The sequence below is a fragment of the Tauraco erythrolophus genome, unplaced genomic scaffold, assembly GCF_009769465.1.
Source record: "Tauraco erythrolophus isolate bTauEry1 unplaced genomic scaffold, bTauEry1.pri scaffold_72_arrow_ctg1, whole genome shotgun sequence".
NCBI classification, from domain to species: domain Eukaryota; kingdom Metazoa; phylum Chordata; class Aves; order Musophagiformes; family Musophagidae; genus Tauraco; species Tauraco erythrolophus.
In genome coordinates this window covers 86975-112589 of record NW_028238639.1, presented here as the reverse complement: position 1 = coordinate 112589, position 25615 = coordinate 86975, and the positions used below count along the sequence as shown (strand labels likewise).

The window sequence follows — 25615 nt, the reverse complement described above, 5'->3', positions numbered from 1 at the left end:
AACCCCCCCCCACCCCATTTGAATCCAGTTTAATCTATTTTTCAGCAAAAAGCTCCCCCTGCTTGGATTTTTTTTTTTTTTTTGCAGAAAACCTGTTTCTGCTGAATATATAGGGGGTGGAATTAAGGCATCGCCATGGCAACCCCTGGGCTGTTTTGGGGGAATCAGTGGGGAGTGGAAGGGGGAGAAGGTTGGGAGAGGCAGAGCTGGGGTGGGCAGGGGGGTGTCGGGTCCCGCTGGGGCCATGCTCAGCCCCGTAGAACCATGCCCAGCCCCACAGAACCGTGCCCAGCCCCATAGAACCCTATCCAGCCCCACGGGACCATGCTCAGACCCCCAGCCCCATGTCCAGCCCCACATGACCATGTCCAGCCCCATAGAGCCATGCTCAGCCCTATAGGACCATGCCCAGCCCCATAGAACCCTATCCAGCCCCATGGGATTTTTCTCAGACCCTCAGCCCTGTGCCCAGCCCCACAGGAACCATGCCCAGCCCCATATGACCATGCCCAACCCCATATGGCCATGCCCAGCCCCATATGACCATGCCCAACCCCATATGGCCATGCCCATGCCAGGGGGGTTGGAACTGGATGATCTTTGAGGTCCCTTCCAACCCAAACCATTCCATGATTCTATGCCCAGCCCCATACGGCCATGCCCAGCCCCATATGGCCATGCCCAGCCCCATATGGCCATGCCCACCCCCACAGGACCATGCCCAGCCCCATATGACCATGCCCAGCCCCATATGGCCATGCCCAGCCCCACATGACTATGCCCAGCCCCATAGAACTACGCACAACCTCACAGGACCACACTCAGCCCCACAGGACCATTCTGAGACCACCCCCAGCCCCATATCCAGCCCCACAGGACCCCGCACCCCAACAAGACCCCACAGCTGCCCCCCTGCCCCAGCGATTTGGGGTGCGAAGCAGCCGGCGCGGCCGCGGCCGTGGGGCAGAGGAGCGGGGACTGGCTGCGGCACTGGGGGCGCGGAGCAGGTCCAGCCGCCCCGGGGCCGGGCTGGCGGGGGTCCAGCAGCTCAGCGTGCGCAGCCCCGCGGCCCCGGCCCCGTTCGCACGACCTCTCCCACCCCGAACATCCTCCCAGTGCGCCGGGACTGGCCAACGGCCGCTGGCCAGGCTGGGCTCATGGGGGAGGAGGAGGAGGAGGAGGAGGAGGACGGCTGGGCTGGGAAAGGGCTTCCCAAAAGTTCAGCTGGTTTTGGGGTGGATGGAGGTGAAGTCCCGCAGTGGGGCGGGACACGGGGCTGACTCCGCCACTGCGGAGGTGAGATGTCCCTGGTCATGTCCCCTGGCGATGGCGGGCACTGGTGTGGGTGGTGGGACCCCGGTGCGAGGACTGGTGTGGGTCACCGTGCACTGGTGGGGGTCACCGTGCACTGGTGGGGGTCACCACGACTATCGTGATTCCCGACGTACCAATGTGGGTCGTGATACCCCAGTGAGGGTCACCGAGTGCCAGTGTGAGTCACGGTACAGCAACATGAATCACGACACACTGGTGTGGGTCACAACACCCAGCTGTGGGTCACGATACCCAGCTGTGCGTCACGACACACCAGTGTGGTCATGACACCCGGCCGTGGGTCATGACACCCGGCTGTGGGTCCCGACACCCAGCTGTGGGTTGCAATACCCAGCTGTGGGTCATGACACACCAGTGTGGGTCATGACATCTGGCTGTGGGTCACGATACCCGGCTGTGGGTCGCGACACCCAGCCGTGGGTCGCAATACCCCATCACAAACCACGATACCCCAGGCTGGGTCCCGATGCTCCACCGTGCCCCACAGTTACACCCGTGTGGGTCACGACACGCAGTGTGGGTCGCACCGCTGTGGGTCACAACACCCCGACACGACCCACAACCCACAGCTCCCCCCGGCGTGGGCAGCACAACCCCATCCGAGACACCCGTGAATCCCCACCCCAGCGGGGTCCCCCGACACCAGGGGCTCCGTCCCCGACCCCCCTCGGGCGGAACCTCCTCGGGACGGGCTGGTGGCAGCGGCCGAGATTTATTTTTTGGGGTTATTTGGGGTTTTTTTGGTGGTGGTTGTTTGGGGTTTTTTTTTCATGATTATTATTATTATTTATTCCTTCCCGGCCGCTGCCATAAATAACCGCCCCCTCCCAGACATCGTGTTCCCGCTCCCGGCGCACATTCCGACCCGCCGCGCTGCCGGCCGCCACGGCCCGCGGCTCTGTCCCCGGGGACAGGGTGGGGGGGGACGGACACACGGACACCCCCTGGGCCGCCCCACGTCCCCCCCCTTGACACAAAACAACATTTTTTTCTTATTACAAAATATCTTTTATTGTTAAAAGGCCGCAGCGCCGCCTCGGGGAGGGGGGGGCTGTTGGGATGCCACGGGGCTTGGGGACAGGGGTCATGGCACGGTGGCACATGTGCCCCCCCCCGGGTTCCTGGGGGTCCCCATGGGAAATCTTGTGGCAAGAGAAGGCAGCGGGTGGGCAGGCGCCGCGTGCCATCACTTTTTGGGGGGCTTCAAAGCCCCCCGCCCCAAACCCAAGGGATGCTCCAGGCTGCGAGCGCAGCCGTGAAGAGGAGGAGGAGGAGGAAGAGAGTGGCCGGAGCCCCTCACCAGGGCGTCAGGGCTCGGCGGCGGCAGAGGAGGCGTCGGAAAGCCTTGCGGAAGTCCTGGTTGAAGACGGTGTAGATGACGGGGTTGAGGGAGCTGTTGCAGTAGCCGATCCAGAAGAAGAACTGGAAGACGCCGTCGGGGACCTTGCAGTGCCGGGGACAGAGCGCGCCCAGGCTGTAGAGGAAGAAGAAGGGGAACCAGCAGAGGACGAAGACCCCGATGACCACGGCCAAGACGAAGGTGAAACGTTTCTCCCGGTTGACCTGAGTCTTCCTCCTCCAAGGGTTCAACGCCGGCACCCGGCGTGCCAACACCACCCGCCCCGTCCTGGTGGCCAAAGTGTCCCTGGGGCGGCCCCCGGGCTGCGGGGACGTCCCCGCGCCGGCGTTGGGGGACGTCGGGGGCTCCTCGGGGCTCAGCAGCGAGGTCCTGTCCGCCGGCGGGCAGGTGCCCGGAGGGTCCGTGCCGGCGGGTGGGGTGATGTTTGGCGGCACCGAGCCCGGCGGTTTGGTGCCGGCGGGTTGGGAGCGGTGGCGGCGTTTGGCGATCAGGTAGATGCGCAGGTAGACGAGGATCATGATGAGACACGGGGCGAAGAAGGAGCCGACGCTGGAGGAGAGGACGTACCAGGCCTCCTCGTTGAGCTTGCACTGCGGCCGCTCGCCCGCCGCCGCCTTCTTCTCCCCCTTGTAGACCAAAGGCGGGAGGGAGATGACGGCGGCGATGGTCCAGACGATGACGATGGTGCACTTGATGCGCCGCGGCGTCCGCTTGGCGTTGTACTCGATGGCGCGGCTCACCGACCAGTAACGGTCCAGGCTGATGGCGCAGAGGTGGACGATGGAGGAGGTGCAGAAGAGGACGTCCAAAGCCAGGTAGATCTCGCACCACGTCTTCTCGAAGTACCAGTAGCCCAGGAGCTCGTTGGCCAAGGAGAAGGGGATGATGAGGGTGGCCACCAAGATGTCGGCGGCCGCCAACGACACCAAGAAGAGGTTCTGGGGCGCCCGCAGCGAGCGGCTGCTCAGCACAGCCATGATCACCAGCGCGTTGCCCGCGATGGTGAAGAGCACCAGGAAGGTGATGGCGGCGGCGATGGCGGCGGTGGCTTGCACCGAGTAACCGCGCGCGGGGCCCTCCATGGTCCGGCCGCCTGCGGGGTCCGGCCGCCGGCGCTCAGCGCTGCCCCGGGGTGCGGGGGGACGAGGCCGCGGGGTGCTGGGGGACGCGGGTGCCACTTGCCATGATGCCTGTTGGGCTGCCTGCCCTGCCTGCCCTCTGCCTGCCCTTAACCCTGTCCTGCCCTTAACCCTGTCCTGCCTTTAACCCTGTCCTGCCTGCACCTCTGCCTGCCTTTAACCCTGTCCTGCCCTTAACCCTGTCCTGCCTGCACCTCTGCCTGCCTTTAACCCTGTCCTGCCCTTAACCCTGTCCTGCCTGCACCTCTGCCTGCCCTTAACCCTGTCCTGCCCTTAACCCTGTCCTGCCTGCACCTCTGCCTGCCTTTAACCCTGTCCTGCCCTTAACCCTGTCCTGCCTGCACCTCTGCCTGCCTTTAACCCTGTCCTGCCCTTAACCCTGCCCTGCCTGCACCTCTGCCTGCCTTTAACCCTGTCCTGCCTGCACCCCTGCCTGCCTTTAACCCTGTCCTGCCCTTAACCCTGCCCTGCCTGCACCCCTGCCTGCCCTTAACCCTGTCCTGCCTGCCCCCCTGTCCTGCCTGCCCCCCTGCCTGTGCTGCCTGGGGTCCCTAGTGCTGCCCGGACCCCTGCCCTGCCTGTACCCCTGCCTGTACCCCTGCCTGTACCCCTGCCTGTGCTGCCCACCCTGCCGGCACCTCTGCCCCCTCCCCTGCCCGTTCCCGACCCCCCCGCCCCGCGCTGCCGCCGCCCCGCGCCCGTTCCCCGCCCGTACCGGCACCGCCGGGCTCTGCGCTGCCCCGCGCCGCCTCCGCGGGGTTTTAACGCGGGAGCGGGAGGGGGCTGAGCCCCCGCCCCCGGGCGGGACCGGGGCGGAACCGGGGAGGGGGAGAACGGGGGGGCACACGCGGTTGTCACCGGGGCCGGCTCCGCGCTCCGCTCCTTCCCCCGGGCCCGGAGCTGCCGTTCCCGGGGAGCTCCCGCTCCTCATCCTCCCCCCCCTTTTCCCCCAAGCACCCACCCCACTAAGGTGCTTTTCTTCCCGAGCCCACCCACCCCATCCCACCCTCCTCCTCCTCCTCCTCCCACACCAACCCACTTACGCGATAATTCAGGATTAGGAGAGAAAAAAATTAATAATCGCGGCCCCGCGGCTCCTTTTTGCCTATTTATTGTTCTTTTTTTCCCAGGTTTTCGGGGAAGACGATCGCCTTTTCGGGGGGGGCGACGGCACCAGGAGGGGGTCGGGGGCTATTGGGCACCGGTCACCCTCCTCTTCCTCCCTGCTTCTGTCCAAAACCAGCTTTTATCTCTTTTTTAATGTTTTTTTGGGGTGGGTTTCCACCTTTTTTGAAGGCTGAAGATGGTTTTTGGAACATTTTGAAGCACCCGACAGAGCAGCCGGTGCTGCTCCTGGCTCGGCCTCGGGCTTCACCGGAGGACGGGGCAGTAATTCGGATTTCCCAAAGGGGGAAACTGAGGCACGGAGGGTTGGGGAAAAGGAGGGAACGTGCTGGTGAAAACCCTCCCTCGGTGCTCTCAGCCTCGTCCCACCGTGGGACAGAGTCCGACCCGTTTCTCTCCTCCAGAGCAAATTTTTCCACCTCTGAGCCCCAAATTTGGCTCCCAGGAGCCAGGCAGACCCCGCTTTGCCCTTCCCCACCCTCCGGAGCGGCCCTTGGCCAGCAGAAACCCTCTCCCCTCCCCCAGCTGCAGAAACCAAAAGCAAATCCAAGTCCAAAAGTCTCTTTTACACGATTTTTCCTCCTTTTAATACTTATTTAGGTGCTGACACGCACAGTAGCACCCAGGGGGATTCATGGAGGGGTCCCCAAATCTCGGGGGGGACAAGCTGCCCCCCCATGCCGGAGCCGTGACCGTCACCTGCCTGGAGCATCACCAAACTTCCCCACTGCGGGGTAAAGATGGACAGGAGCCCGGATTTGAGACGGACAGATGGACTAACCCAGTGGCTCATAAAATCCACCCGCTCCGTCACGTTTTCCACCTTCGCTCCAGGAGATTCCTGCCTGGAGAGGGTCAAATCCCGCAGCACCGGCAGCCGGGGCGGGAGGGGGAAGGACGAGGCCACTCTTTCCAGGGGATTTAGGGGAAAACTGGACCCTCTGCGGTGTCCCAGGCTCCCATCCGCCCTCGGCGCGGTCCCAGACCCTCCTCTCGCCGCGCTTCTCGGGGCAGCGGCCACCTCCCATCGCTCGGCGTCCACCACCTCGGTGCTTCCGGAGCCCCGCTAGCCGGAGGCGACGGCGGTCCGGCGCCCTCTGAGAGCCGAGCGGGGCGGCCCCGTGGCACGTGTCTCCCTCTCTCCCTTTCAGACCAGCCGGGCTTCTCCTTCCAGCTCAACCTGCAGGTCGCAAACGCCCGTGAAGTCCATCTCCTCGCCGGCCCGGCTGCCGTCGGCGGAGGGAGAGGATGGCTGCTGAAGGCCGTCTGCCTTTCGGTTCACGTAGGCCTCCAGGGATTTCAGGAGCTGCTTCGGTTTCTTTTTGGTGGATGATTCCAGCTCTGGGGAGGGCGGAGGGAAAAGCGTGAGGACAGAGCGCGAGGCCAGGACGGCACAGGGGACACAGCGTGCTCCCGGGGTAAGGTGTCCCAATGTATCCCCTCGGGAAGAGGCACGATTATATGTTTTGTTCGGGATGAGGGAGCACAGAAAGCTCCTCGCCAAAGCCCCCAGCCCAGCTCGGCACCAGCTCGAGATTCCCCCTGCGAGGGAAAACCCGGGGAGAGCGGATCAAAGCAGAGCCCGACTGCGACAGCTGGACCCCGTTCCAAGAGGGAGCCATTAGCCGGGCGCAGCCGAGCGGCTCTGTTGACATCAGTCCCCTCCAGAGTAAACAACCCCGCTGGTTAATTTAGTGCTCACCGCGAAAAGCTGCGCCGGCGGCGAGTCCGCTGCCGCCCCCGGCGCTACGAACAGGGCTCACCGTGCCGGGCGAGCCCAGGGAGCCAGAAACGGCCCCGTCTGCCACCGGCACCACGACACAGGAGCCCTCCGGACACGGCGGGGGCTCGTCTTTTGAGATTGGAGATACAAAACGGGGGTAGGGAGGAAAAAAAATCACTGTGCAGGGATAATTTTTAACTCAGATAGTTAAAAATTGTCGAAAAATCTCGGCATGAAGATGAAACGATGAGCAGTTGGGGCTTTCCGGGTGTTACAGCCCTTGGGGTCGGGCTCAGCGGGACACGGACGTGCCGAGAACGCACCGGGTTTGGCCCCGGGTGCGGAAACGCACCTTTCAGGAGGAAGCCGGAGTCGGCGACGGTCTTGTGCTGCCGCTTCCAGACGCGGTAGAGCTGCAGGAACGCCGCGGCGTACAGGTCGTTCAGCACGGCGATGACCTGCTGCCGGCGGTTGCACTCCCTGAAACAGGTGGAGAGGGGCTCGGAGCTGCCGGGGAGGGACCCCGCTCACCGGGAACCGGCAACCGACGCGGTTTGGGACCCCTAAAGCGCCGTCCAGGCCGGCTACAGAGCTGTGGGTCGCTCCGGATCTCACCTGGAGAGACGTTCCTCCCTCAGGGCCTGGATGACGATGCGGGTGATGTTCACGGACATGATGCAGAAGGGGAAATTCTGCAGGAAAACGAGCGTTAGCGCGGCTCGGCTGGAAAAGCCTCCTCTTTTCCGGCACGCGGAGGTGCCCCGATAACTGTCACATCCACCCAACCCCAAACCCGCAGGACGGGGGCTGCAGGCAACAGATCCATGTAGGAGGATAATAATCCTACGGATACAGGTTTAGATGGATGCTGTGGGTCGAGTCAAGCTTATATCCAGCCTTAAACCTAAGGCCAAACGCCGAGCCTAAGGAGGCAGGATCCCCTCACTCCCGTTTTTACGCTGCGCTGCTCTTCGCCCTTTTAACCCAGAGAAGTTCAGCTCCGAGCCAGGATCCCAGGAGGAAATCGCTGATCTCCACCAGGACGCTAAAAATCTCATTCCCAGAACAAAGGCAACACCTGGAGTTCAGCTCCAGCCTCTGAGCGGAACTGCTCAGTTCTTTGGGGAACCACCTTCCCCCCCTTCCCAGCACGAGTGGGATCAAGCAGCAAAAAATAAAAATAAACCCCAAGCTTTACTCCAAAGAGGTTTTTGTGCTTCCCTTTCTCCTGAGCGTTAGAAACAAACGGGCAGACACCCCCGCAGGGAGCAAGCGGAGGAGGCGGAAGGACGTGCCTGGGTTTCGTGCTGGGACAGCTGGAAAATCTCCTGAGCCAGCGGCAGCGTCCGAGCGTCCATGACGAAATAGAGCATCTGCATCAGGCCCAGCATCCCCGTCCCGCGCAGGTCCGTCCCGGGATCCGCACCTGGAAGGGCAGGACGAGCAGGGGAGGCGAGGGCCAGCACGGAGCCGCTCTCCGGTCGCCTCCCCGCTCCCGCCGCCTGGTTACGCCCCGTCACGGTGTTTCAAGAGCAGAAAAGCCACAGCGAATCCCATCCGGAGGGAAAGCTTTTGAGGAATTTCTCCAGAATTCCCAAGAGCCAAACGGGCGCTGTAGATGCTTTCACGTGGGCATTAACGAGCTGCTGCTGCTCTCCCACCCGCACACCCACCCCCTCACCTCCTCCACGAGCCACCCCGGGGTGCCTTTGGTGGTGAACAACACTTAAACCCAGTGGTGTCCGCGCCGGGGCGGAGAGCGGGAGCCGTTTGTCTCCCGGCGAGAGTTTTAGGCTCCATTAAAACGCGGCGTATTGAACTGGTGAGTCAACCAGCCCGAAAGCTCCTGCCAGGCCGCACGTGGCAGCTCTAATCACGCTGGTTTTCCTTCCTTCCACAGCCCAGGCGGAGAGAAACCCGCGACACGAGCTCGGCGACAGCGCCCCGACCTGCGCGGTCCCTCCGGAGACGGCTCATGAGCCGGGGCAGCGACAGATCCGCTGCGGAACCAGGGCTCAAGGACGGGGTCAGTTCTCTCTACTATCATCGACGACGTGGATGAGGGATCGAGCGCGCGTCTGTAGGCACGGCACTGGGCGGGAGCGTTGATCCGAGGCCACACCTCGAATATTGCGTTCGGTTTTTGAGCCCCTCAAGACATTGAGGTGCTGGAGTGTGACCAGAGAAGGGCTACGACGCTGGTGAAAGACCCGGAGCACGAGTCTCATGAGGGAACTGGGATAGGATGAGAGGAAACGGCCCCAGGGGTGGTTTAGATTGGATATTTGGAAAAATTTCTTCACCTGAAGGGCTGTCAAGCGTTGGAACAGGCTGCCCAGGGAGGTGGTGGAGTCGCCATCCCTGGAGGGATTTAAAAGACGTGTAGATGTGGCGCTTATGGACGTGGTTTAGTGGTGGAGTTGGCTGTGTTGGGTTAATGGTTGGACTGGATACTCTTAAAGGTCTTTTCCAACCTGAACGATCCTATGAAACGGCAGCAGGGATGGTGGCTGCGTGAAGGGAGAGGGAATGACCAGCAAACCCTTTGTGCTGCCTCCGGATCCCACCTCCAGAGGAAGGAACGGGACCAGCGTGAGCTGTCTTGGCAAAGATCTGCTCCAGAGGTCTCTCCCTCTGCCTTACCTTGAAAGCCGAGCTCTTCCCAGTGCGCCCCGTAGCGCGGGCAGCCCAGCCTGGAGCGGGTGAGCTTCTTGTAAACCGTCTGCAGGATCCTCATGTGCACCCTCTCGTTGTCATCCAAACCACCTGGCAGAGAGAAAACACCCCTCAGCGCCCAAAAAGGGCCCCTCAGAGCCCCAAAAATGCCCCTCGGCACCCAAAAAGGGCCCCTGGCGCCCAAAAAAGGCCCCCCAGCGCCCAAAAATGTCCCTTGGTGCCCAAAAAATGCCCCTTTGTGCCCAAAGAGGCCCCTCGGTGCCCAAAAAAGATCCCTGGGCACCCAAAAAGGCCCCTCGGTGCCCATAAAAGATCCCTGGGCACCCAAAAAGGGCCCCTCGGCATCCAGCATCCCTGCCCTGCTGCCCTCACGCACTGGCGCAGAGACGCACGCGGTGGGGAAATAACCCACCACCAGCTGCAGGGTAAAGCCAGAATCCAACCGGAAATGGAATCCCGCAGCTGAGAGTGGCTTGTGGCGACAGAGAACGTCCCGGCCATGCTTATCCCGCCGGAGCGGAGAAGGGAAGGGGGATAAAAAGCCTCGGAGGTGCAGGAACACAAACAACACGACTGTGTGTTGGATGGGTGCGGGGTAACGAATAATCCTGGCATCCCGTGGAGTTTTGCCAGCCAAAGCAGCACGACCTGGGCAGCCAGGACCAACTGCAAACCATGGGCGAGGAGTTACCGCATGATCCACCACGGGACAGCCGGAGACGACACCCCCCGTGCCAAGCTGCTGGGAGGATTCATGTTTCATCTGCTTTGGGCACAAAAGGAGGAGCAGAAAGGGTGGTAGAGCTGCGGAGCACATGCCTGGTGCCACGTCAGGGTGTGCACGTGGCACAGGTATGATGGCATGCTCCCAAAAAGTGAGAGAGGGAGCAAAGGAGACGGAGACTGTGTCCGTCGGGATGAGAGCAAAGGAGACCGAGAGCGTGTCTGTTGGGACAAGAGCGAAGGAGACGTTCTCTGGACAAGCAGAGACCCCAACGCATCCCTGAGCCCCCCGGAGCCGCTTCCCAGGAAGCTGTCGGGACGACGGTGCCGCCGGCTGTGTGCGACACTCACATTGTGCCATGGCCAGTGCCAGCTCCCGCTCCCCCTGCAGCTGCGGCCGGAGCCGGGGCGGGCCGAAGAGGAGGTGATGAAGAGCAGCCAGGCCTCGCCGGCGCACCGTCGCCCGCACCTTCTTCTGCAGAGGAGAAAACATGGAGAGAAACCATCAGGGCCAGTCCCTCGAGAATGGGACGGGAGAAAATCCCAGTGGGTGAGGCGGGAGGGGCGGGAAGGCGGGAGGGAAGGGGGAATGGGAGCGCCGTGCTCCTCCTGCCACGCTCCCCCCTCCTACTTACTACAACGGCCCCCCCGGAGCGGGCACTGCCGTACCCTGCACTCGGAGAGGTCGGCGGTCTGGAAGTACTGCAGCGCTTCCATGAAGGAGATGGGGGGCGCAGCGCCGGCCAGAGGCCCCCCCGGACCTGCGGGGGGGCAGAGAAGGGGGTGACCCCCCAGCCGGTGGGAGCCCTGCCCCTCCGCCCTGGCTTCCCAGCACTCCCGCCATGGCTGCACCAGTGCTCCCAGCTCCTGGCACGGCAGGAGGGAGAGGAGCTAGGGAGCAGGAGGAAGGCAGCGGGTCTGCCACCCCTCCTCTCTCCCACCCAGCCCTTTCCCCAGCTCGCTCCCCCATCCCCAAAATCGCCCCCCAGCTGTGCACCCTCCAGGATCCAGGTCCCTTTCCCTGCCCAGAGCTTCTGTGCCCCCCTCGGTGCCAGCCCCCCATCCCCGGCACTACCTGACTGGATCTCTTCCACAGCCTCCCATTCCTCCTGGACTCGCCGCAGCTCCTCGCTGATCTCCGCTGCAGGAGAGACACGAGGGGCTCAGAGTCCCTTCCCCCCCCTTCTCCGGGGAAAAGCCCCGACCGGAGCCCCCGGACACGCCGCGAGGTTTCTCCTTGGCACGCCTGGCACGAAGCGAGGCTCTGCCAAGCGGGATCTGCCCGCGAGCCCGGCGCTGGGTCCCTCGGGCTCCCCTTGAGCTCCCCCGGTGCCTCCCCCCCAGGACACAGACAGATCCAAAGAGAACAGGGAAACGCTCACCGGTGCCCGCCGGCCGCCCCGCTCCCTGTGCCAGGGCCTGCAGGAGCCCGTTCCGGCTGAGAGCCGCGACCTGCGCGGGCACAGAGAGAGACACAACATGGCCGGCCGGAACGGGCCCAAACCCACCGCTCCCCAAAACCGACCGCTCCCCAAAAACCGCGAGGGGCACGGCCCGGGGGGGGCACAGCGAGGGGCAGGGCCCGGGGGGGGGCACGGCGAGGGGCACGGCCCCGGGGGGGGGCACGGCGAGGGGCAGGGCCCGGGGGGGGCACAGCGAGGGGCACGGCGCGGCCTGACACGCACGGGGAGGCATCTGCCCGGCGGGGGGAGACGCCGCCGCTCCTCGGGCCGCTCCGCGTCCGCGGCGCCTCCGCTCATGCCCTGCGGGGGAGAACGCGGCCCCGGCGGGGCCGGGCAGGCCCGGGGGGGGGGGGTGCAGCCGCTCCGGGGCCTCTCCCGCGGCCGCCGCCCTCCGACCCGCCGCCCACCGGGAAGGCGCCGGGGCCCGCCGAGCCCGCGCCCCCGCCGCCGCGCAGTGCGCAGGCGCGGCCGCGCTGCATGCCGGGAGTTGTAGGCCACGTCCCTCCCCGAGGGTCACGGGACTACAGCGCCCGGCAGGCGCCGCGCGGGGCGGCCGACGGCGGCGCGGGAGGGTCAATCCGCGGCGAACGCGGCCGCCGGTGCCCGCTGCCAAGTCCCGCGCCGCCCCGGTGCCGCCCGGCCGCTCCCCGCGGGGCGGGGCGGGGCGGGGCGGGGCGGGCGGAGCGGGGCCGTCCGCGGGGCGCCGGGCGGCAGACGGGCCCAGCGCCATGTGCCTGTACGCGCTGCTCTTCCTCGTCCCCTTCCTCATCCTCCTCGCCCGGTACCTGCGGGGCTCCGGCGGCGGCCCCAACCCCTTCGCCGCCGATGCCCGGCGCCCGCCTGCCCCGCTCGTTACCGACAAGGCTGTGCGCAGGACGGTCGTCAAGACAGGTACGGGGCTCCCCCCGCCCCGCCGCGCGCCGGCGGCTTCTGCCCCCCGCGGTGGGACCCTCCCGGCCCCGAGCTCTGCCGGGGTGGCATCGCCCCCCCGAGGTGGCATCACCCCCCGGAGCAGCATTAACCCCCCCCGGGGTGGCATCACCCCCCGGAGCAGCATTAACCCCCCCGGGGTGGCATCACCCCCCGGAGCAGCATTAACCCCCCCCGGGGTGGCATCACCCCCCGGAGCAGCATTAACCGCCCCCGGGGTGGCATCACCCCCCTGGAGCAGCATTAAGCCCTCGGGGTGGCATCACCGCCCCGGAGCAGCATTAACCCCTCGGGGTGGCATCACCGCCCCGGAGCAGCATTAACCCCCCCCGGGGTGGCATCGCCCCCCCGGAGCAGCATTAACCCCCCCCGGGGTGGCATCGCCCCCCCGGAGCAGCATTAATCCTCCCCGGGCTGGCATTTTCTCCCAGAGCCGCATTAACCACCCCCCCCCCCGGGGTGGCATAACCCCGCGGAGCAGCATTAACCCCCCAGGGTGGCATCACTCCCCAGGTTGGCATCTCCACCTGGAGCCGCATTAACTGCCCCAGGGCGGCATCACCCCCCAGGGTGGCATCACCCCCTGAGGCAGCATCTCCCCCCAAGCCTGTATGGCATCACTCCCCAGGCTGGCATCACCCCCTGGGACAGCATGAGCCCCCCCAGAGTGCCATCACCCCCCAGCAAGGTTTTGGGGGTCACCCACCGGGTACCACATACCCACTTGTGGGGTGCCACATCCCACTGCTGAGGATGTCACACCCCACTCCCCCCCCCCCAGTTTTCTCAGCAGATAAAGTCCCCGAGGGGCTCGATGCCATCGTGGTGGGCAGCGGCATTGGGGGCCTGGCAGCCGCGGCGCTGCTGGCGAAGGCGGGCAAGCGGGTGCTGGTGCTGGAGCAGCACGGGAAGCTGGGGGGCTGCTGCCACACCTTCACCGAGAAGGGCTTCGAGTTCGACACCGGTATGGCCCCCGGGGGCGTTCGGGGTCCCAGTTCACCCCTGGGGGCACAGGGAGAGGGGAGGGATGCCCATGGTGGGAATCGCATCCGTAACACCCGCGGGGACCCTGAGTGGGCATCCCCGGCACCCGCCGGGGTATCCGCGTGCTTTTTCTGCACGAGCGACGTGGTATCACACCCTTTCCCGTCCCGCAAAATCCTCCCGCGGAAGGACGGGGTGCTGCCGGTCGTACCCCGCAGCCGTGACACCAAAACCCTATGGAATTCCCTATGTCCAGCTGAGCCCCTATAGAATTCCCTATATCCAGCTTGGCCCCTATAGAATTCCCTATACCCAGCTCAGCCCCTAGAGAATTCCCTATATCCAGCTCAGCCCCTATAGAATTCCCTATACCCAGCTCAGCCCCTAGAGAATTCCCTGTATCCAGCTCAGCCCCTAGAGAATTCTCTATATCCAGCTCAGCCCCTATAGAATTCTCTATATCCAGCTCAGCCCCTATAGAATTCCCTGTATCCAGCTCAGCCCCTGTAGAATTCCCTATACCCAGCTCAGCCCCTAGAGAATTCCCTGTATCTAGCTCAGCCCCTATAGAATTCCCTATATCCAGCTCGGCCCCTACAGAATTCACTATACCCAGCTCAGCCCCTATAGAATTCCCTATACCCAGCTCAGCCCCTGTAGAATTCCCTATATCCAGCTAAGCACCTCAGAATTCCCTGTATCCAGCTCAGCCCCTATAGAATTCTCTATATCCAACCCAGCCCCCACGGAATTCCCTATATCCAGCTCAGCCCCTACGGAATTCCCCATACCCAGCTCGGCCCCTATAGAATTCCCCATCCGGGGGGATATCGTCTCCGGGCACCTTTCCCTCGGCAAACTCCTGCCAACAAAACAAAGTCCAGCTCTGGAGCTGCCCTGAGCGGTGGGAGGTTAATTATTGATGGCGTCATAGAGGGGACAAAAAATTGATTAAATTGATAAAACCGTTGCACACCGGCGCGGGCAGCGCCCGGGTTTCCCTCTGCCCCAGAACGGGCGGGCGGGCGGTTCCCGGCTTTTCCCTTTCCCCTCCATGCGGAGCTGCCCAGGGCAGGTGGAGAAATAAAAAAGGAGGTTCCTGTGCATCCCGGGGATACACGATGGGGTGTGAAAAAATTAAAAAAAGGAAAAAAAAAAAAACCCCAAATCCATTTTGCAGGAATCCACTACGTGGGGCAGATGCAGGAGGGCTCCATCACCCGCTTCATGGTGGACCAGCTGACGGAGGGGCAGCTGGAGTGGGCTCGGCTGCCCGCCGCCTACGACGCCGTGGTTCTGGGCGAGCCCGGCTCCGGCCGGACGTACCGCGTCCACGCCGGGAAGCAGGAATATTTCCAGCGCCTGAAGGAGCAGTTTCCCGGGGAGGGGGCGGCTATCGAGGAGTTCCGGCGGCTGGTGGAGGTAGAAGGGGCTTCGGCTTTGCCGCGGGGATGGGCCGGGGGCACATTTTTGGCTCTGGTCCCTCTCGGGGGGGTCATGGGAGGGGAAATTCCCCCCCCCCCAGGTCCTGCCACACCGGGCGTTGCACTGCCCGGCTCCAAAAGCACTGGGAACCACATCCAAAATCTCCCTGTTCTGCCTCAAAAACCTGACGTCGCACCCAGAGTTTTAACCCTGCGGATGCTCGTGGTCCCACGGGATGTGCTGGGACCCCCGCGAGCCCCAACACCCCCTGGGCTGGGACCCCTGTGGGGCTGGGACCCCCGTGAGCCCCGACACCCCCTGGGCTGGGACCCCTGTGGGGCTGGGACCCCCGTGAGCCCCGACACCCCTGGGCTGGGACCCCCACGAGTACTGGGACCCCCATGAGCCCTGACACCCCCTGGGCTGGGACCCCTGTGGGGCTGGGACCCCCGTGAGCCCCGACACCCCTGGGCTGGGACCCCCACGAGTACTGGGACCCCCATGAGCCCTGACACCCCCTGGGCTGGGACCCCTGTGGGGCTGGGACCCCCGTGAGCCCCGACACCCCTGGGCTGGGACCCCCACGAGTACTGGGACCCCCATGAGCCCCGACACCCCCTGGGCTGGGACCCCTGTGGGGCTGGGACCCCCGTGAGCCCCGACACCCCTGGGCTGGGACCCCTGTGGGGCTGGGACCCCCGTGAGCCCCGACACCCCTGGGCTGGGACCCCCACGAGTACTGGGACCCCCATGAGCCCCGACACCCCTGGGCTGGGACCCCTGCAAGCCCCGACACCCCCTCCCAGCACCGTGGGACGCTGCTCCGGGTCCTCCCGCCTGGCGGGGCGATTGCGATCGTTATTCCAACGGTGCTAAATTAACACTAATTACGCTTCGAAACCAGCACAAAGGCTGGGAGAGCCTCCACCGCAGGGAAGGGATTTTTTTTGGGGGGGGGACACAAGCCCTCCCCATATCCGCAGCCCCCCGCGCTGCAGCGCTTAAGAGATGCCGTCACCCCTCCACGAGCCAAGCAGTAAATTCAAGGAGAAAAAGACGCTTTTGAGCATCTTCCGACCCCACGCCGGGGTTGCCCGCGGCACCGGATGCTCAGCAACGTCCTCCCCTCCCGCAGAGCATCGGCGGGGGCTGCACGCTGGTGGGCTTCCTGAAAATGCTGCCGCGGGCACTGGCCACGCTGCTGTGCCGCTCGGGGCTGCTGCCGTGGCTCAGCCCCTTCTGCCAGCTGGCGTCGCGCAGCCTGGAGGAGGTGGTGGCCGGTCTCACCGCCGACCGCGAGCTCAGGGCCGTCCTCAGCTACATCTTCCCCACCTACGGTAGGTAGCCGAGTGGCTCCGAGAGGCTGGAAGTGAAGTTAAATCCTTTAGGAATGAAAAAACTACAAAAAAAAACCCCAAGAAAACTCTTTTTTTCCTTTGCTTTTCCAAGGGCGATGGCTGTCGCGGGTTGCGGGTGAGGGATGCTGCGCGCACGGATGCTCTGCCGGCATCCTCATCCTCGTTGCTTGCCTTCAGCGCTTCTCCTCCGCGTCCTTCAGCTTCCTCGCTCCTCTTACGCCAGGGACCGCCCGCCCGCCCTCAGCCTCGCGCTGGCACCCACCGAAACCCTTTCGCCCTCGCCCGGCCCCTTCCCTTCCTCCCGTCCATCCCGGGGGATTGCTCGTGGCCTGCGATGATCCGGATGGTTTAGTGGGTGCAGCCCAAGTTGCGAAAGGGCCACGAGCTTTGCCACGGGGTCACCCACGTCCAGCACCCTCCCGGCTCCTCCGGGTACCGATGACCCATCGTTTCCCACCTGCCTCTTTCCTTCCTCACAGCATCGTGGCCGGCTGAGGACAGGGCGTTCCTCATCCTAAAAACTTTCAGGATGAGCCACAAACCCACGACCCGGCACAAACTCCCGTTCCGCTGCCCCTTTTTGCAGGCGTGGTGCCCTCCAAGGCCAGCTTCACCATGCACAGCATCCTCATCAACCACTTCCTCCACGGCGCGTGGTACCCCAAAGGCGGCGCCGGGGAAATCGCCTTCCACACCATTCCTGTTATCCGCAAAGCCGGAGGCAACGTTTTCGGAAGGGCACCGGTGCAGAGGATCCTGCTGGACTCCCAGGGCAAAGCCTGCGGTGAGCGCCGGCACGGCACGGGGCACACGTGGCTCCTGCCCGTCGCGGCGTTGCTTTTAACCGGCGCCGTTCCCGCTCCCGCTCCTCGTTCCCTTTCCAGGCGTGAGCGTCAAGAAAGGCCAGGACTTGGTGAACATCTTCGCTCCCATTATCATTTCGGACGCCGGGATCTTCAACACCTACGAACGGCTCCTGCCGCCGGAGGCGCGGGCACTGCCCGGTAAAACACGGCAGCGTTGCGTTTCATCGCGGTGACGGCACTAATCCCACTCCAAGCCAGGGCAAAAAGTGCTTTTTCCTCGGAATTATTTCTTAGCCATCGGCAAAACGCCGTGGCTCGTGTCTCACATTCACGGCGCCGGCCCCGGCCGCGCGTTTCTCTGCCGGGTGTTCAGCCATCCCGAAGCAGTTTGCCGAAACCGGCCGTACAATTAAGCGAATCCCTGGGTTTGCTGCTCGATTTCCCTAAAAACCACAGCGTAGCGCCGCGAAACTTTGGAAGTTGGGGTTAGCGCTGCCGCAAAAAGCTCCGTGCCGCTTCGGAAGGGGCACGGTTGGGTGGGAGGGGGACCCGGTCGGGCGAGAGCTTTCTGGGCAACGACACTGGTCCTGGGCTACCACCGTTCAACGTTTACGGAGCAGAAACGCGTCTGAATCCAAGTCGGTCGTTAAATGTAGGAAAAGCTCAGGCCAAGGGTCCCCTAAAGCATCTCCGCTGCGTTCCCTACAGCCGCTGTCCCACCGCTTGAGCACGGACGGGATGTTTCCAGACAAAAATCAGTTTTACAAGCCAACATGGAGCAACGTAGATATGAGTAGGGCTTCTTCTAGGAGAAACTACTTCTCCAGAGCTGAGGATCCCGGAAAATACTAATTTTCCCCTCTTCTCCCTCCGTATTGCAGAGATCCAGTCTCAGCTCCGCATGATGACACACGGCGAAGGGGCTTTCACCGTCTTCGTAGGTCTTAGAGGCTCGAGGGAAGAGCTGGGGCTGGAGCCCACCAACTACTTCATGTACTCAGGAAATGACCTGGATGAAATGTAGGTTTGGCTTCGCCTTAGACGCGCTTCGTGAAGCATGAGGAGATGAATTCCTGGGCGATGACTCCAAAAAAACCACTCCCAGCAGATGGTGGCTGCGTGGGGATTCGGACGTAGCGAGTATTCATGGAAAGGTTCGCATCGAAGCCCACCTCAAACCCTCGTGTCTCTCCGCAGAGTGAGTCGCTACCTGGCTTCTTCCAGAGAAGAAGCTGCCAAGAACATCCCTCTCCTGTTTGTCACCTGCCCGTCGGCCAAGGACCCCACCTGGGAAACGAGGCACCCAGGTAAAGGTTGAAGCCCAACCACACGCGCTTGGGAGCGGTTTGACAACTCTGGCTGGGGTTTGGTTGGTTTGATGGCTGAAAACGAGGAGTTTCTCCTAAAATAGCCATGGTCGAAGCTGCTGAGCACCAGGCTGCTCATGGAAAGTGGTCTTCAAGATAACTGGGCCAGGATATAGGACCGCAAAGACCTGGGGACGTCACGGGGAGGGTTGGGTTTGTGGCAGCGCAACGGTGGCGTGAGGGTGGGCAGAGGGACAACCACCCCAACCTCGTCCTGCTGCAGGTATATCCACGGTGACCGTCGTGACCCTTGCCAAATACGAGTGGTTTGAGGAGTGGAAGGACAAGCAGGCCACTAAGCGGGGAGACGATTACGAGGAGCTGAAGCAGACCTTTGTGGACACCATCATGCAGGCTGTCTTCAAGCTCTACCCTCGCATCGAGGACAGGGTGAAGAAACTTGGGGTCTGCGGGTCTTTCAGCTCCTCTCCTGGGCCCCGTCTGTGCGGCCCCATCCTGCAAACGTAGGAGCAGCGTCCGGGTCTGCTGGATACGAGCTCCAGCACCAACCCATTGCTGCTGCCTCCTGCCCATACATGGTGCAAGGGGGGGTATGATGATCCTCCAGGACCATCCTGGCACCAAACTTGGCCAGAACCCCCACCCCTGGCTCCGCAAGGAAACCTGTCCCAGCCCGTGCCCCACGAAAACGGCTTTCTGGAGCACAATGAGACACCCCACACCGTCACACCTACCCCGTGCAGACCACGATGTCCCCTTGTGTCCCCCCAACAGATCGAGTTCATCTCCGGGGGGACGCCCCTCACCAACCAGCACTACATCGCCAGCCCCAGGGGCGAGATCTACGGCGCCAACCAGGACATTGGCCGCCTGCGAGCCGAAACCATTGCCAGCGTGAGGGCACAGACAGCCGTCCCCAACCTCTACCTGACAGGTACCACGGCCACCACCCAGGCACCACGTTCTCAGATGAGGGCACCTCCGGGGGAGCAGGATATGGGGGGGGGGGTGGGGGGGGTAGAAAAACCTTCAGTCCTTCAACGGAATATGAGGACAAGCTGCTGCCATGCCACGGGGTGGCACGAGCTGCTGGAGCACGTCTCAGCGGAGCCGCATGGTGCCAACGGGAGGAGGAAAGGGCTGTGCCTCCTCCAGCTCCTGGCTGTTGTCTTCCTGCCCAGCGGTGATTTATTTTAGCTGGGCAGGATGAGGCCCTTTCCCGGCTGGGAGAAGGAAGGGGCCAAAGAGGGAGGCGTTTTGGGGGTTCAGAGCCAAGGGTTGGTGTGGGAGTGGCTGGAAGGTGGATGATGGATGGGGATGGGGATGTCCAGCAGGGTCAGCTGGGGACAGAGAGTGTGGGGCTGCCCGTGGGTCCCCACTACAGCCACTGCCATCGCCGCCTCCCGCTCCCTTCCAGGGCAGGATTTGTGCCTGGCAGGCTTCATGGGAGCCTTCCAAGGAGCCTTCATCTGCGCCAGCGCCGTCCTCAAGCGCAACCTCTACGTCGACGTGGCGCGGCTGAAAAAGCGCACGGAGGCCACCAACGCCAAGAAGAGGGACTAACGCCTGCTGTCCCGCCGGCCAGGACCTCCCTTTTCCCCCGGCTCACCAGCTCACCCCGTGTTTTCCGCTGTAAATCACCCGTAGCACTTCCTGCTCTACCGCAAAGCCAAAGGATCACAGTCTTGGAAGACGCCATTCCCGCTTGCAGCCAGCTTGCCTTGGACCTCACCCACCCAGAGCTCAGCTCCTTCCACCACAACGGCCACCGCTGGCCAGTAAAAGTCAGCGCTGGCCCCTGGCCGCCCTTTTGAGGTCCAAACCCTTCTCCCAGCGTGGAGGAGAGGGGCTCCAAGAGCTGCCGTGCGCAGCGCTGGCCGGGACAGAAGTCAAGGCAACCTCAAAGGTGAGACCCACCAGCAACACCCATGGTCGCTTGATCCCCACCGGTGTCCCAGAGCCACGTGGGCCACCAGAAGAGCGTCGACCTTCACCTGCACCCCCCAGACCCGCAGGGGTCAAGGGGAGCGAGCCCCCCGGGGATGTTTTCCTCCTATCAGACGGCAGCTTTGGCACCGAGTTGGGCTCCTAAAGCTCCACGTGGGACTCGGCAGCCGAGGAAGCGGCACCTCCCGGGACGCGGCTCTGCACGGGCTCATCCAGGCAGGTTTGGTAAATCCCTGCGAGCCGCTGAGCCGGCACCGGCTGCGTGAAGCAAGGAAAAATCCCGGGGAAATCACCCCGACCGACGCCGAATCGCTGCGGTTCAAGGAGAAGCTCAGGGACACGGTCCTTTAGGAAGGAGCCAGCTCCTGGCTCACCAGGACGGTGGAGTCGGTGGGTCCTGCCGGCGTGCCAACGCCGGGCTCGAAGGGATTTAAGCCAGGCTCAAAGTTATTTGGGAGCAACGGTGCTTCCTGGCAGCACGGTGCTTCCCAAGCCCTGCCTTGCTGCAGCAGGACTGCGACGCAGCCCCCCGGCCCCGCCACGCCGCCCGTGTTTTGGTGCTGCTCCACCGCCGTCGCCCGGCGACGTGCCGTGGCACAAACACCCGCTCCTTTAGCCAGAAAAAAATTAATTCTAGCCTCTGTCTGCTGGGAAAAGCTTGGGAACATGATCAAAGCCCTCTCTAAAGGGGAAGGGAAGCGCGTGAGACTGGAAATAAATAAAATCAGCATCGTGCTCGTCACGCGAGTTGCGCCTTGTGATGTGGGACCCGCCGGGGGGGGTTACGGGGGTGCCAGGGCGCCGCTTTTCCACGCTCCAGCTCGGCAAGTCAGGAGCGGAGGGATGCAGTGGCGACCCGGCCTCGTGAGCGTGTCGCTGGGGGCTCATCCTGCCCAGCACAGACCATTTTGGGGGGGAATCATTGCAGGAGTGCTGTGAACGGGGACCCCGAGTGGGTAAAAGCAGCGGGCAGGTGCCCGGGAGCGGGCAGGGCTCGGCACTAAGCACCACTGGCCAAAAAAAGCCCTGCTGGGAGCTGGCGGGGAAGCTGGAAGGGGCTGTTTTCCCCACGATCAGCGGTGGGAAGCAGGAACTGCCGGGCTTTTTGGGGAAACAGACTGGGAAAGGGTGAGAAAGGCAGGGAGGGATTGCGTGGCTGCTCCTGGTGCCTCCCGTAACGCGGGCGTTTCCATCCCCCAGCCCTCTCCAAACCCACCACCACCATCTCGGAGAAAAAAATCCTTTTTTTCCCTTTTTCCTCCTGACATATGCCCCATATGCTCCAGGCTGGACAGTGCCAGCCCAGCCCTCCGGCATCCGGCGACGATCACTGGCACCGGGGGCGAGCCACAGCCCTCCGCTACCCCCGTGGCTCACGGCCAGGTGCCATCCCGCTCCCTGGGCAGGTGACGGGGCATCGCTCCTGCCTTGCCCTCGCTGAGTCAGCCAGCAGAGCAGGATATCCTCTCCCAGACTTCCCGAAGCAGCGCTCGGGGCTCAGTGCCAGACCAGCTGAGCTCCCCACCGGCACGCTGAGGGTTTGGAGGTCACCCACCCACCCGACGGGCCGTCCCGGCATGTCCCAGCCGAGGCAGAGCCGGGCTCTTGTCATCGTCAACACGGATTTCTGCAGCAGCGACGGGGACGTGGCGCTGGGGACCCGCAGAGGAGCCAAGAGAGAAGCGGAGAAACTTTCCAAAATACTCTCCCAGCTCAACTACACGGTGAAGCTGATGCACAACAAGACAGCCAAGGAGATGGAAAACCTTTACCGGCACGGTACGCAACCCCCCGCCAGCCCCAACCCCCCCTCCCCCAGCCCAACTCCCTCCCGTGTCCCACCTCTTGGGGTCCAAGAACCCTCCGCGACACCCCGAGGCGGCGGGTGGGCCGTGTCGTTGCCGAGCGCGGCCGCCAGCACGGCGGCTCCTTCCTGAGCATCATCTCCAGCCACGGAGAGGAAGGGGTCGTCCTCGGCTGCGACTCGGAGACGGTGAAGTTGACCCGGATTTTCCAGATTTTACCTTCAGAGAAGTGTCCAGTGCTCACCAAAATACCCCAAATCTTCTTTATCCAGGTAAAGCAGCTGCTGGGTGATAACCTGATCCCTTTTTTCCTACGTTTGTACGGAATTCGAGCGGCACAAGCACGAGGCTTAAGGCTGCTGCCGGTGTAAGTCTGTTGGAATTGTGGGTTTTGCTGCATCCATACAAGAGCTCGATCCTCTTGTTGCTCCTCAGCTTCCCGCCACAACCCTCCATATCCCTTTTTCCACGCTTTCACCGATTTTGAGGTTTCTTTGCCCACTGCAAACGCTCCTCTCCCAGCCTCTCATCACTCACACACGTGTCCCTTCTTCAGGGAACAGCCCCGTTCTTTTCCCACTGTCTCCGGACAGGAGCGTTTCTCCCGGGGTTTGCACCCTCTGGACTGAAACAAAATCTTTTGCCATGACATACGACATTGCTGGGATCAAATATTCCTCCCAGACACCACTGGGATAAAAATGAATGAGTAAAAACTGCCTTCAAATCCCATCATTGTGACATCTGGGCACAGAAAATTCCTGCGACAGGGCTGGGAAAAGCCCAGCTGTGAACTGGTGATGGAGCAGGGGGAAAAAAATGCCACAATAAAAGCCACAGGTGGCTCCCGAGCAGTGAGGCAGGGGGAATGTGAAGATGCCCTGGCAGGGACGGAGCCCTGGCAGCGTGCTCTGCCGCCGATCCGACACGGAGCGTCAACGGGACGGATACCAGCAACCAGCGCGAGCTCTGCAGACACGCAAATGTGCGGAAGTGTTTTCACCTGGAAGGAAGTCGAAGCCACCGCGGCATTCCGTTCCTTCGGGGAAGGCCTTGGCTGCTGCTCGAGGAGCGGTGACAGTCGGGAACATACCGGAGCCGGCGGCTGGATCGGATCAGCGGGCAAAGCTTGCGTCACGCTGACAAACGCTGACCTCATACAGCAAACGCCCCAGGGCCAAGGGTGCCCAGAGGCTGGGCTGGAAGAGGAAGGGCTGGAAGAGGAAGGGCTGGAAGAGGAAGGGCTGGAAGAGGAAGGGCACCTTCCTCTCGGCATCACCACGGCTCTCCACTCCCAGTGGCCTCCATCCACCTCTCGGAGCGGTTCGGTGACGGGGCGCCGCAGCGTGTTTCCGGGCATCTTCGTGGGCCACATCCTGAGCCAGGACTTACCGCTGGAGTTTGCGGAGCAAGAGGTGAGGGGGTGGATGCTCCTCCGGCGCCAGGAGACACCCGCTGCTGCCATCTGCTCTGGGCCCAACCAACACGTCCCGGCAGAGGTGGCTCCAGGCGGGGGTGAGACGTGCCCTCGGAGCAGCCTCAGCAGCGCTGGTCCCTCTCCAGCATCTTCCCAACACCAGCCCGCGGCTCTGTCCCTGCCGGAAGGGCCAAACCATCACCAACAATAAAGGACCGTGCACGAACTGGGCTGCGCTCCAAGGGGAGCCTCTGGAGCACTTTCCCAGTGGATTTTTGTGGTTCCAGGTGTATTTCTGGGTTCACACCTACAGCACCCACATTCATGGGGGAGGGTGACGGCGCAGAGAGGGGGAAGCAGCCCCGCGAGAAACGCGTAGGGAAGAGGAGGGAGCCCCATCTCCAAGCTCGTCGCAAGAGAGGCTTCGGCAAAGCCGAGCTGCAACGGAGAAGGGAAGAGGGTGGTCCATGGATGAGGTGGGAAGGGGATGGAGATGGGAGAGGAACCATGTGTGCCTGTGGGACTTGGGGAGAGAGAGCTGGGAGGGGCTCTGCACCACGGGGTGGGCTGTAGGCTTGGCTTGGGGGGCTACAGGTCCACAGGGAGCCCCCAAAGACCCCGGGAGCTTTAGGCTTGCCCTGGAGACGGGAAAAAGGGAGCCAGCGGAGCAGGGGGAAGCTCACGACAGCCACCCTGCCCGCAGGCTTGCCGGGGGGCAGAACTGGACCGGGGGGTGTTGGTGGAGTGTGACGGTGGGGAGCCCAAGCCCAACTGCTTCTCAGACTACCTCTCCATCCCTCCCCAAACCGTCGTGATGTTCGCCTGCAGCCCAGGTAAGGACAGCCCCTGACCCACCACCGCCAGGCAGAAACCCATTCCCTCTCGGACACCCTGCCACGGCACGGCCGCGGCACAGCATGGCCACGGCACAGCCAACCTTCCTCTCTTTCCTTTACACTCCGCAGGCTACATGGCCTTCCTCAACGCCTTCAGATCCATGTTCCTCCAGGCCCTGCTCAAGTTCCTGAAGGGAGAGGAACGTCACTTGGCTCTCAACTGCCTGATGACCCGCATCACCTGGGAGGTGGCATTTCGCTGCCAGGCCAGGGGCACCTACGCGGGGTGCAAGGAGATGCCCTGCTTCCTCAGCACCCTGCTGCAGGAGGTCTTCCCCTTCTCGGCGCCCATCACGGAGGAGACGGACGGTGTTTGACGGGTCCAGCTCTGCAGAAAGGCCCGAGGGGCGAGGAGCAGCAGCTGGGCTGCAGGGAGTCCCCTGCCATGCACGGAGAGAAAAAAAGGACAAGTTATGAGAAAAATCAACAGAAAAACTCTGGAAAGGTGACCAGCTCAACCTGGGGTGTGCTGGAGCTACTGGGGGGAGGTTTCAACAAGCCAAGTGCAGCTGGGACAGATCCTATCACGGGACCTTCTGCAGAGCAGAAACATCTGATTTAAGCACACAACACCCCACCGCCCCGGGCACGGCTACCCGCAGCTCCGGAGGGGAACATAAAACTGCCTCTCCCCTGGTTTTCTCGCATGAAAGAGCTCCAAATGCAACCTCACCCTTTTTTATTTTTTTATTTATTTTTTTTTAATCTAACGTAACCTTTACAGGCCATGGACTTTTGTCTTCCGGAGGCAAAGCTGCTGTTTACTCGGCCGGTGCCCTGCCCGTAACGAAAACACCGCTGCCCTGCTGTAAAGATCACCTCATGCTCGAGCTGTTTGCTCATGACGCTGCTTGAGAACCTGAGGCTTTAAAAAAAAAATAAATATATATATATATATATAGGGTGATTAGCAGGATTTGCAGGTTGGTGGGTTAAGTTGGGACCTAGAGTGGAGGTCAGGGAGTGGATTTAGAAGCATTTGCTCAAGGTGGTTCTCAGAGTTCACGGTGGATCACTGGGTCCTTGTGAGCTTCCTCCCTAGGGGAGCGGGGATCCGCTCCAGCGGGGACGCGAGTGGAGGGGACGGATGGGCTGGGGCACCTCGCCGACCTGATGGATCTGCTGAAAGTCGTCTCCTCCCGGTGTCGCTCTGGTACCGAGAATCAGCACAAAAG

At 62.9% G+C, this 25615-nt stretch overlaps 4 protein-coding genes across 4 annotated transcripts; 2 read left to right on the top strand and 2 right to left on the bottom strand.

The window, feature by feature from the left end:
- Positions 1-2631: 2631 nt before the first annotated feature.
- Positions 2632-3777, bottom strand: ADRA2B (adrenoceptor alpha 2B). The gene has a single exon (XM_086631033.1). The coding sequence runs from the start codon at positions 3775-3777 to the stop codon at positions 2632-2634; it is 1146 nt and encodes a 381-aa protein (XP_086487159.1).
- A 2279-nt stretch (positions 3778-6056) lies between these two features.
- Positions 6057-11841, bottom strand: ELMOD3 (ELMO domain containing 3). Its single transcript, XM_086631034.1, has 10 exons — positions 11767-11841; positions 11464-11533; positions 11157-11222; positions 10751-10842; positions 10433-10556; positions 9326-9448; positions 7978-8108; positions 7298-7374; positions 7035-7162; positions 6057-6300 (listed from the first exon to the last, which is right to left on the bottom strand). Exons 1-10 carry the CDS (start codon positions 11839-11841, stop codon positions 6107-6109), a joined length of 1080 nt encoding a protein of 359 aa, XP_086487160.1. The 3' UTR covers positions 6057-6106.
- A 431-nt stretch (positions 11842-12272) lies between these two features.
- LOC104378302 (all-trans-retinol 13,14-reductase) lies at positions 12273-19938 on the top strand. Its single transcript, XM_086631032.1, has 11 exons — positions 12273-12435; positions 13256-13438; positions 14639-14880; positions 16019-16220; positions 16828-17025; positions 17126-17245; positions 17929-18067; positions 18245-18354; positions 18638-18804; positions 19150-19309; positions 19793-19938. Exons 1-11 carry the CDS (start codon positions 12273-12275, stop codon positions 19936-19938), a joined length of 1830 nt encoding a protein of 609 aa, XP_086487158.1.
- Positions 19939-21899: 1961 nt separating this feature from the next.
- LOC147525774 (caspase-3-like) lies at positions 21900-24757 on the top strand. The gene is made up of 4 exons (XM_086631037.1): positions 21900-22115; positions 22241-22399; positions 24248-24377; positions 24510-24757. Exons 1-4 carry the CDS (start codon positions 21900-21902, stop codon positions 24755-24757), a joined length of 753 nt encoding a protein of 250 aa, XP_086487163.1.
- The last annotated feature ends 858 nt before the right edge of the window (positions 24758-25615 follow it).

What these genes read in the sequence shown, in the direction of transcription:
- ADRA2B (XM_086631033.1), bottom strand. Translation starts at nt 3,777, where the DNA reads ATGGAGGGCCCCGCGCGCGGTTACTCGGTGCAAGCCACCGCCGCCATC.
- ELMOD3 (XM_086631034.1), bottom strand. Translation starts at nt 11,841, where the DNA reads ATGAGCGGAGGCGCCGCGGACGCGGAGCGGCCCGAGGAGCGGCGGCGT. An exon ending in GGCACTGGCCATGGCACAAT is followed by an intron (nt 9,449 to 10,432) that starts GTGAGTGTCGCA and finishes TCTCTCTGCCAG; the next exon opens with GTGGTTTGGATGACAACGAG. An exon ending in TGTCCCAGCACGAAACCCAG is followed by an intron (nt 7,375 to 7,977) that starts GCACGTCCTTCC and finishes GTTTTCCTGCAG; the next exon opens with AATTTCCCCTTCTGCATCAT.
- LOC104378302 (XM_086631032.1), top strand. Translation starts at nt 12,273, where the DNA reads ATGTGCCTGTACGCGCTGCTCTTCCTCGTCCCCTTCCTCATCCTCCTC. An exon ending in CAGGACGGTCGTCAAGACAG is followed by an intron (nt 12,436 to 13,255) that starts GTACGGGGCTCC and finishes CCCCCCCCCCAG; the next exon opens with TTTTCTCAGCAGATAAAGTC. An exon ending in AGTTCCGGCGGCTGGTGGAG is followed by an intron (nt 14,881 to 16,018) that starts GTAGAAGGGGCT and finishes CCCCTCCCGCAG; the next exon opens with AGCATCGGCGGGGGCTGCAC.
- LOC147525774 (XM_086631037.1), top strand. Translation starts at nt 21,900, where the DNA reads ATGTCCCAGCCGAGGCAGAGCCGGGCTCTTGTCATCGTCAACACGGAT. An exon ending in GGCACGGTACGCAACCCCCC is followed by an intron (nt 22,116 to 22,240) that starts GCCAGCCCCAAC and finishes CGCGGCCGCCAG; the next exon opens with CACGGCGGCTCCTTCCTGAG. An exon ending in GATGTTCGCCTGCAGCCCAG is followed by an intron (nt 24,378 to 24,509) that starts GTAAGGACAGCC and finishes TACACTCCGCAG; the next exon opens with GCTACATGGCCTTCCTCAAC.